This window comes from Psammomys obesus, unplaced genomic scaffold, assembly GCF_907164565.1.
Source record: "Psammomys obesus unplaced genomic scaffold, mPsaObe1.curated_primary_1811, whole genome shotgun sequence".
In the NCBI taxonomy this organism is placed as follows: Eukaryota; Metazoa; Chordata; class Mammalia; order Rodentia; family Muridae; genus Psammomys; species Psammomys obesus.
The window spans coordinates 12,511,076-12,522,155 of NW_026596039.1; the positions used below are offsets into that span (position 1 = coordinate 12,511,076).

At 43.4% G+C, this 11,080-nt stretch overlaps 1 protein-coding gene across 1 annotated transcript in view; it reads right to left on the reverse strand.

Annotated features, from left to right (window-relative positions):
* Positions 1 to 10,226, reverse strand: part of Dixdc1 (DIX domain containing 1) — an 81,225-nt gene extending 70,999 nt beyond the window's left edge. The window contains exons 1-2 of the mRNA XM_055621982.1: positions 10,173 to 10,226; positions 8,635 to 8,726 (exon numbers count right to left, since the gene is read on the reverse strand). Coding sequence (XP_055477957.1) covers positions 8,635 to 8,691 — 57 coding nt within the window. The 5' untranslated portion in view covers positions 8,692 to 8,726; positions 10,173 to 10,226. The remainder of the gene's footprint in view (positions 1 to 8,634; positions 8,727 to 10,172) is intronic.
* Between the last annotated feature and the right edge of the window lie 854 nt (positions 10,227 to 11,080).

Sequence of the window (11,080 nt, forward strand, 5' to 3'; positions counted from 1 at the left end):
CAAACCCTGTAAAGGTGGAAAGGGAGAACTCAGACCTCTCTGTTACTGGCAAACGTTGTGCTCACACACACACACACACACACACACACACACACACACTAATTAATTTTAATAATAAAATCACTGCTAAGCGCCAGCATGGTGATGTACACCTATGATCCTTTACTGGGTGCTGGAAGCAGGAAGATCAGGAGTCTTTCTCGGCTCTATAGTTTCTGGCCAGTGTAGGCTACCTGCAGTTCTTTCAAAAAGAAAATATGTATATATAGTGGCATATATATGTATTGTGTACATTACAAATATCTATTGTTCAAAATAGATAGGTATTTATATCTATCTATATACATCTTGTCTATGTACAATACACATATCTATTGTTCAATATATTGAACATATATTGAACATCTATTGTACACACATAGATATAGATAGATAGATAGATAGATAGATAGATAGATAGATAGATAGTATACACACACATGAAACAGACCTGGCACTCTAGAGGCAGAGGCAGTTGGATCTCTGTCAGTTTAAAGCTAGCCTGGTTACATAGCAAGTTCCAAGCCAACCACTGATATACAGTGAGAGAGACCTGATGTCAAGGGGGGGGTGTGGAGCATATTGTAATGAGTTTTTATAAGTGATTTTTAAAATAAAGCACCAAAAATGCCCTGGTACACTGACAGGTAAAGCACCCTGGGGTGTAACAAGGCTTCTTCCTTCCTTCTGTGGCCTGGCTGCTGTCACAGCTTTGATGTTTATTTTAAGAACACTAGTCATTTGCATGTTTGGAGTAACTGATCCTAAGAAGAAAGAAAGAAAGAAAGAAAGAAAGAAAGAAAGAAAGAAAGAAAGAAAGAAAGAAAGAAAGTCAAAAGAATGTCCACTTTGCATTCCATCTTGTGATCCTAGATAGAAGGGGAGAATTTACAGTATTAAAGCCCCAGAGAAGGTCAGAGCCTTGCCCAAGGACACAGCTGGTCAGGAACATGCAACTCAACAATCAAGAAATCACAAACCATTTTCTAGCAATGCTGGATCCCCCCTCAAGCCCCATTAGGACCTAGGCAAGAAAAGTCAGTAATGAGCCTATTGAATCTTATTTAACCTAATGACCTCTCCCTTGGGTCACTAGAGAATAAGAAAATCCTTACTTGAGACAGCCAGACTGGATAACCAAAGCTGCTGCCAAACAGTTAGTTCTTCTGGAAAAATACGTGCCTCTGACCACAAAAATCAGGAAGCAGGGTGTCAGCCTGCACTGAGCCAGTTGCTCTGCCAGCTAAGTCCTGAAGGTTCCACTCTGGCTGGAGCTGGGGAAGATCTGAAACACCAAGTCAAACTGATCCTGAGCAGTTCCGTCAGTCAGAAGATCTCCCTGTTCTCCACCGTCTCCTGGGGAGTTTCACCGCCAAGAGTCTTCACCATCCTCCGCTCATGGCAGAATACCACCAGTAGACTCACTGAGCTATGTTTCAAGCAATGGAGCCCTTTATGAGCAGAAGCATAAAATTTCCAATTGCATAGAACTGTAAGCAGCACATCTATATACCTAATAATGCAAAAGCAAAGCGTCCAGTTGAGGAGTCAGTCAGGCGTCAAAGGGAGGCCTGCACACAGTCTTCTATGCCAAGAGATCCCTGTTTCTCAGAAACCAGTCTTCGATAAGAGCAGCGTCTGTGAGCTCAATGATTAGGAGGGAAGACTCACTAAGCAACTGATTTGCTTATCATTTTGGTCTTTTGAGGCAGGCCCCAACTCCCTAATTAACTAAAGATGACCTTGAACTCATGTTCCTCCTGTTTCTGCCACCCAAGTGCTACCACACCAGATATAACTGACTAAATAATAATGTGTATCCATGTGTTTGTTGTGTGTGAAGGTCCCCATGGAGATCAGACTCCAGAAGAGGTCGGAGCTATAGTTACAGAATGTTGAAAGCAACCCAACATGGGTGAAGGGAACCAAACTTGGGTCCTCTGAGAGAGCAGCGAGTGCTCTTAACCATTGTGCCATATTTGCAGTCTCCATACTGGATTCTAAATCTCCAAAATAAAGACTTTATTTGGCCCAACTACCTAATTTCATATAAGAAGGAACCAAGACTGGGAGAGGTGTTTAGTCTCTCTGTAAATCAATACAGCGGCTGAGATCTAAACAAAGGCCTCTGAGCCCCGGACTTGTGTCTTTTGCAATAGTCCTTCACGGCTGGAGAGAATCGTGATGACTTGACAGGTGACTTATTTTAAGGCACATGGCAAAAAAAAAAAAAAAAAAAAAACAATTCCTGAAAATCTAAAGAAGTAGTGTCTATTAGAACTTTCCAAAATGGAGATACTCTATATTCTATATTCTATATGTCGCTTAAAACAGCAGCTAAAAGCCAAATGTGGCCATTGAATGCTTGAAATATAGCTAAGGCAATTAGGCAACTAAAATTTTGATGCTATTTAATTTTTTTTCATTCAAATATAGATGATATAATTTCAAAACATTCTGTTCTGCTGTCCTACAGATTATTGAGACGTCTCCTCAAACTATATTAGATCAAATGCAGCATGTCTCCCATGACTGGAAAAAAGTACAAAATTTCTGTCGGGCCATATAATGTAAAGTTGCTCAGAAGAGATATGTTTATCGTGTCTAGTAAAGAAATGCACTTAGCTCTAAGGAACATGAATGAATTCTATTCCAGCTCCCCTACCCCATGCTGTTCTGATATAATTGAAGAGTTGGGACAGGAAGTGGGTTGGATGGAAGTGGGTTAGAAGGAATGACTGGGGAAATAATAAGATGTACCTGCATATGGGAATAACAGCAAAGCACTCTGGGAGCTACAGCCCCTTCCACTGCTGTAGGCCTGGGTAGGACTGAGTTCAGCAAACTGCTTTCCACAGATTCCTACTTATGTCTGGCCTCCTCAATCCAGCATTATTTTAGCAGCAATGGCACAAAATAAAAGCCACTCAAAATGTCTAATGGAATAGCAAGGTTGATTTCATTTTACTGTTTCGAGTCCTATTATACATTTGATGGTCACAGTTGAAATGAACAGTTGCTATTTACATATGAGGAAAGATTGTAGGTAAACATTTTGCTCCTTACCTAATTACTAAGTGCTGAAGCCAGGAATTGAACCTATGGCTACACATGCCAGGCAAGTACTCTGGTACCCAGCCACAGCTCACCTCAGGAAAGTACTTTTCTATGATGCCTGCAACACAGAAGGTACTAACCTAGTGTTCTTAGATGAATGAATGAGCCATTAGCAAATGCATTCAAACCATCTATTAATAAATATAATAACATGTTTACATAATTAACACTTAAGCCTTAAACAAAGCTGTCATTTGGTGAAAACACTGCCTGTGACTTCTCTCTGTGTAAAACTAAAATGTGTGAATTCACACCTATGAAAAATTTAACACAGCCACTGCAGGCTGTCATTCATGATGAAAAGCAGCAGCAAGGCAGTTTAAATAAAGCAGTAAATAAAAGTGTCAATGAAACAATCAATGGCCCTCTGAAATAATTTCTTACTCTTCCATTTTCCTCCTGTCAGCTGGGTTCTTTAAGGGCCGCATCCATGCTTACAGCTTCGTTTTCGTTTACATTCAGAGGCAGTGGCAGAGACACGGAGAAAGGCTTGCTGTACCCATGTACTAAACATGTCCCAGGGTGTGTGCTTCTTTATTACAGTGCTGGGGGTTGGACCAGGGCCTCACGCATGCTGGGTGAACACTCTGTCACTGAACACCGCATGCCTAAGCTGCTCTTTTGTCTCCAAGTTCTTCTACTTGCCAATCCATAGTCATCATCGTCATTCTCAGACAATCATGCATCGTGGTGTCCCGGTGCCCATTGTCTTTACACACTTCCTTTCCATAGCACATCAGACAGAAACTCTTTGTGTCTGGCTCTGAAGGCCTCCCCTGGGATCCCCTCAATGCAGAGCAGAAAGCGCCCAGATTTCCAAGGCTCGTTTTCACACTGGCTCTCCGCTGTAGGTGCCCCACACCCTGTTCTCCTGCTACCCACATCATCAGCATGCCCCTTTCCAGCCTTGCTTTCTCCACGAAACTTCTTTGACCAGACTTTTGGGGTTTTGTTTTGGAGGTGTGTTTTTTTTTGTTTGTTTTGCATTTGCCCCTCCCTTTTATTCTTTTAAGTGTTGAAGATGAGCCAGGGCTTTGTGCATGCTGAACACCTTACCACTGAGCTGTTTAATCTGTCTTACTCATCTCTGCATGCCCATGGCTCATTGCTGCTCCTCCTTCGTGTCTCTGCTCAAATGCCCACTTAGACCTCAGTCCTTCCCTTACTGCTCTATTTTAAATGACAGTACACCCTCATACCTGCACTCCTAGGTGTCTCTGGTTTATTCTTACTTTTCCCAACAGCGTTCACCATCACCTGGGATGTTCCATATTTACTGGCTCTTTTCTGTGTTGGGGGAGTGGTGGGTATGTATGTATGTATGTGGGCACTCATGTGCATGCGCACTCGCACAAGCAGAGGCCAGAGGTCAGGCACCATCCACCACCCTGTTTTTTGAGACAAGATCTTTCACCGGCACTTGGGGCTCATCAAATTAGGCTAGGCTGGCTGAGTGGCCAGCTCCAGGAGTCTCCCTGTCTTTGCCTCCTCAGGGCTGTGATTATAGGTGGACACTACGACACTGGCGTCTTCCCAGGGGTTCTGGGATCAAATTCAGCTCCTCGTGTTTTCAGAGGGGATACCTCACTGAGCTATCTCCCCAGCCGTCTCCCCCATAACCACACCCCTTGAAGGATAACCTCAAAGCGGCTATCCTCTTGCCTGGGCCTCCCAGGTGCTACAACTTCAGGCATCCACCACCACATCCCGATCATTGTTCATTTATCATTAGCTAGCTTCTCCCTGCTCATACGTTTTGGAATTTTCTATGTTTTGTTACTGGTTTATCCCAGAACTAAGAATATGGAATATGTATTGTCTGGCTAAATACAAAACTGAATGAATTCATTAATCCTTTTCTTTTTTTAATGAAAAGATCAGCGGGGCTAGGTGGGTGCTTTGGTGGTTTGAATCACTTGTTACTCTTGCGGAAGACCGAGGTTAGATTCTCAGCACCACACGGTGACTCACAGCCATCCATTCCTCCAGCTCTAGGGGCTCTGGCATCCTTTCTGATTTTCACAGGCACAAGCACTCATGTGATGCACATACATACAGATGACAAAGTACTGATATACATAATATAAAATAAACCTTAAAAAGATTCGGAGATCAAACCAGGCACAGTGGCACATACTTGGCACTGGGAGTTGGCTGCAGGAGGATCCAGAGTCGAATGGGATCTCTGGCTACATGGTGAGTTCCAAAGCAGCCTGGGCTGTATAAAGCCCTGTCTCAAAAAAGCAAAAGATAAAATAAAACAAAACTCAAAGATCTCAGCCAGGCCTGATAGTACCGACCTAGAATTCCAGCTCCTCAGGAAGCTGAAGCAAGAGGTTCACATATTTAAGTCTCGGTGGGCTACAGAGGGAATTCAAGGTTAGTCTGGTAATTTAAAAAGACCATGCTTCAAGATAAACAACGTTTTAAAAGGGCTGCCAGTGTGGCGCAGTGGTGAAGTGTTTGCTAGGTATGAGAACCTAAGTTCACTGGGAAAAAATAAACAAAAAACCAGATAAATAAACCCAAAGGTCTAGTACCTTCAGTACTGTGTCAGTTAGCTCTTAATTACAGGTAATATAAGGCTGTGGCTCTTTCTTTGTTTCCTATTGTGTTCTCAAGCCAAGTAAAACTTGTTGTCCTCTTGTATTTTCTTTTTCATTAAACATATGTTGTGTCCTTTTATATGTTTGTGTGTCAGGCACTACTATTCTTTTAGCAAAAACCAGAAAGAACGAAAGATCCACTTATATGCATCATGCACACAGACAGGAAACAAGGCTGGAGGAAAGAGCAGAAAAACTGAGAACTCGACATTAGATGAAAGGACAGTGTGCGCAGGGTGGATGTGACAGCCAGAAATGGGCAGAAGGAGAAACAAGACTCAGGAGTGAGAGACAGGGGAAGAATGTTGCCAGAGTAACCATCAGACGGCAAAGCTTAATATAAATCATGCCAAAGCAGATTCGCCAAAGCAGATGATTTGCAAATGTGTTCTACACATTTTTTTTTCCCCCTAAATCACATGTCGGGCTGTCTGCCAACTATCCCGAGGTTAAAAAAATAAAAATAAAAAAATCAAACTAAGACAGCGACATCTGGTGGATGTTGAGTCTCTCTACCAGGAAGATAGTATTCCTATGCACTGCCAGTCACCACTGGTCTCACCGTTACTAATTACACCAGCAAAACCCAAGCTTTCATTAGGGTTCAGGGTCCTCACCTCTTGGTATCCATATTCTGAATTCATCTGCCCTCTGAAGGATGTGTGCAAAATCTGAAACCACCATTCTTCCTTTACAGGTTACTTATTCTGCAAAATGCTCAGATCTGGATATATGGAACCAACTTGCTTTGTATTGCAGCAACAAGAACCACTTTTGCATTAAAAATAATCTAACACGTGCTCTTCCCCCAAGGAAGTGGCTATGAATGCTGAAGTGGCTATGAATGACAACTCCACTGACCATTAGGACCGTAGGAACAGGAGATACCTAGTCACTGAACACTTTGTCTCACTAGATCCACCTAAAGTGATGCTTACCTTTTCTTTCCTGTGGAGAAGGATTCTATTATCATGAAACTGCTTCTTTTTTTTTTTTTTACTCTGCTTGAAATTATATCTTGTCTGGAGACATGGCTCAAAGGATAAGAGTGCTGCCATTGCAAGGGATAAGAGTTCCACTCAACTTCAACACCCACTCACGTGCACATACACACACATATAAGTAAAAAACTAAAAATAGGGCTGGAGAGATGGCTCAGAGGTTAAGAGCACTGTCTGCTCTTCCAGAGGCCCTGAGTTCAATTCCCAGCAACCACATGGTGGCTCAGAACCATCTACAATGAGATCTGGTGCCCTCTTCTGACATGCAGGTGTGCATGCAGGCAGAACACTGTATACATGATAAGTAAACAGTTTTTTAAAAATAAAGTTTTTGATTAGAATTATATGGAACAATTTTATATAATGTTTTTAATATGTAAATTGTATTGTTATATATAATAAAGTATGGTTTTAAGGGGAAAAGTAAAATACCAATCTATGATCATAAAAATCAAGTTCCAGCAGGCATGGTGGTGCACGACTTTAATCACAGCACTCACGGAGGCAGAGGCAGGCAAATCACTGAGTTTGAGACCAGCCTAGTTTACAAAGCAAGTCCATGACAGCCAAGGCTACACAGAGAAACTCTGTCTCTAAAAACAAACAAAATATAAAAAATAAAGTTAATTTAAGTTGTCTTAAGTTGCTTATTTTCTTTTTTAAATACATACATGCTTTGCCTGCATGTGTCTGTTCACTACATACATTTCTGATTCCACAGAGGTCAGAAGAGAGTATCAGATCCCCTGGAACTGGACTTAAAGGCAGTGGTGAGTGCTGGGACTCAAACCTACGTCCTCTGCAAAAGTAGTCAGTGCTCTTAAATACTGAGCCATCTCTCCCTGCCACAAGTTGCTTGTTTTCCATGTGAGTGGTGGAGAGATTCAGAAGTCCAATGAAAACGGACTGTGAAAGGTCAAGATCATATAGCAAATCTGGGCAAGGCAGTGCATTCTTGTAATCCCGGATTTCCAAAGGCTGAGGCAGGAGAACCGCCTCACAGTAAGCACACAATGATTTCAGTGTTAGACGAGGAGACACAGCAAAACTCTGCTCAAAAATCCAACGAAGCAGGGGCTAGAGAGCTGGCTCAGCAGTTAAAAGCCCTGGCTGCTCTTGCAGAGGACCCAGGGTTGATTCCCAGCACCCGCACGCCAGCTCTCAACTCTCTGTAACTTCAGTCTCAAGGAATTTCACACCCTCCTCTAGCCTCTGTCAGCACCAGGCATGTGGTGCACAAACACACGTAGAGACAAAACACCCATACTCATAAGATAAAATAACAAAACTAAAAGACAAATACACATATCACAAGTTAACAATATCAGCGTTTGCATGTAATAGGATCCAATGGAAAACATTTGCACAGATAAAAAGAGCAGAAGAATATTGCCTAGTATTCAGTTTGCTTTTGTATCGGGACTTATAGGTTAGTTTTTTTGTTTTGCTTTTTGAGTTTTATTTTGTTTGTTTTTATAAACAGGTTTTTGTGTTTAGTCCTGGCTGTCTCAGAGATCTACCCACCTATGCCTCCCAAGTGCTGAAATTATAGGCATGTGTCACTACTGCTGTCTAGTTTTTTTATTTCTTTAGTCACAATTTGCAATGTTTCTATTTGCAAATGTTCTGTGATTAACATTATTTTTGAACAAACTTCACTGAGCTTCTTAAAATAATGCATGTATTCTGACTAGAGTTTTCCAACTTCTGCCTGGTCTTACTAATTCCACGGGGGTGGGGGGAAGTAATGAATTGATGCTCAAATGAGCTAGAAAGGCAATATCTTGTTCCAGGCTCTACGTCCTGGTGGCACAACCTCCCAGACAAAACGCAGACATTCCTGCAAGATCACCATACTGACAGCAACTTACAGAGGGCGCTCCAGGCACGGAGGAGCTGCAGACTCTCCTAACCACTTGAGTCCCCATCTTCAGGTTCCCTAGAAGAGCCGACTCAGGGCCACCTTAAGATAGGAAAAGGAGATACGTTAAAATACATAGGAGGAGAAGAAAATTCAAAAGGTGAAATTACCTAGGAGGCATCAGGTCGCTCCCTTTAATCCATCGACTTAGGTCATCTTGAAGTGTCAGGTGTTGGACCCTGACGAGCAGCTAAGATATTATAATTGCAACATGGTCATCTGCACTACATTTTCCTTTATTTATGTGTCTGTGTTAGAGGCAGGGATGGAGATGGTGACGGCAGAGGCCAGAAGAGGGATAGATCTCCCAGAGCTGGATTACTGGAGGTTGTGAGCCACTGGACTTGGCTGTAGGGAACCAAACTCAGGTCCTCTGGAAGAGCAGTATCTACTCTTGGCAGCTGAGCCATCTCTCTAGTTCTTCAGCGACACTTTAAAACAATTTTAACTTAGGTTTTTATAAAAATAAGAAGGACGCTTTTTTATACCCCCTTCCCAATCTTTCCCACACTTGTCAAAAACAAAGCAAACAAACAAAAACACGGGATACATTTAGAAAACCAGAAGAAATACCAGATACACATTAAATTGTTCAAAAACTTCTTAAACTTATATTTGCTTTTATTCTCAGGAACTTTTAACCCCCACAGGAAGCCTAACACTGAAGTAGGGGGTGGAAGGTTGAGAAAGGGTCCCGTGAAACCCAGGCTGACTTCCAATTTTCTATGTCTAGAAAATGACTTTGAACCCCTGATCATCCCGCCTCCACTTTCCCAGTGATGAGATCACAGGTACACATGTCACACTGGTTCAGCATTTATAATTCTAAAGCAGAATTTGTCCGCCGGATTTTATGTTTACATAATGTTGCCTACAGCATTTTATTGACCCTCATAGTTAAGAACCTTTGGAAAGGGTTATTTTGTTTACCCCTAATTAACACATAGAAAATAAGCGATGGAGTTGCTCTGACAATTTGCAATAAGGGCAGCCCTCTAGACCCCACTCTTCTAAACCCACTTGTACTACCCCGGTCGGTGTCAGAGAAAAAGCCTAGCAATTGCTGTAACGGTGGTGATGGTGTTTGTGGTGGTGATGAAGACGACTGAATTTTATGTGATACAACCGTTGTAAATTTGCATTGACTCTCTAAAGGTTGATACTATTAACACTAACGTCTGTGGTGTGTTGTAATTCCCTTGTCAGAACTCTACGCATCTTCAGGAATCATCCTCTTAAACAACGGGTATATTTGGGGAGAACAGTACGATGAGTCAAGAAAAGGAAGTGAGTTACAACTCATCTCCCACCTCTAAAGTCTGAAGCAGGAACTGCACACTAAGACTTTACAGGGTTCAAGGAGAGCAGAGATCTCAAAACTTCTGCGTTTTCCCCTCGGCACCCTCGTCTCCTCTGCATGTCCCTACTTCCGATGCTCAACAGGTGCTAAAACTATTTCTCAGCTACTCACCACTTTTCGCCACCTACCTCATAAAGTATGGGCCCGTTTGGTTCAGCATTTCCCGGGCTGGCGGGCACTTCCACAGAGCTGCGCGTTCCTGCTGCCATGGCGACAGGCAAGCTTGAGTCGGTCGGGCTTGCTTTCCCTGGACAAGAGCCAGCCAGTGCAAGCCCGTGGCCTGCCTCCTGCCTTGCAGGCCCCGCCTCCAGCCGACCAAGAACCCGCCCTTACCACGCTGATGCCGCCTTCTAGCGTCCTGACCATCACCCCTGCCAGGCCCCTCGCTTGGCCAGGCATCTTCAAGTTCCCACCCCGCTCCTTTGGTCCCGCCCACTGCCCGCCTTCAGCCAATGGGAGCTTGCCCTCCGTTCACCTTCCCACCATCCAACCGCTGACCAGAAGAACCCTTCTGTGATGTCGGCTGGTACAAAACTCAGCCCCAGGAACAATCACGAGCCTGTTCTTCATACCATTTATTTATTGATTCTAACGGTTCCTCAGACGAGAGCTAACAGTCCTGCAAGGAGTCTCTCCAAGATATCCTCCTCGGGCTGTTAGAGTCTGCAGCTTGAAGTCCTTGCGGCCCGTGGTTGGAGGTTTTTGAGTCAGTTGCTGTTTCCATCTCTGTGATAAGGTCTGCAGCTCTGGACCCAGCTATTAGGTTACTTGCCCACAGCAATGCTGGGGCTGTGGGCAAAGGCTCAGAAAGCTTTTCTAGAGCGTTTCCTCTTCGGCTTTGGAGTAAAGGTGTGTAAAGTGGATAAAATTAGCTGAGCATAGTGGCCACCTGTCTGTAACCGCAGCTCTGGTGATGGGAGGCTGGGATACATCATTTCAAGGCCATCCTCAGCTGCTGCGTAGCAAGTTCCAGGCCAGTCTGGGCGACAAGAGACCCTGTCTCCCTCCCACCCCGCAAAAAAACAGCAAAAACACA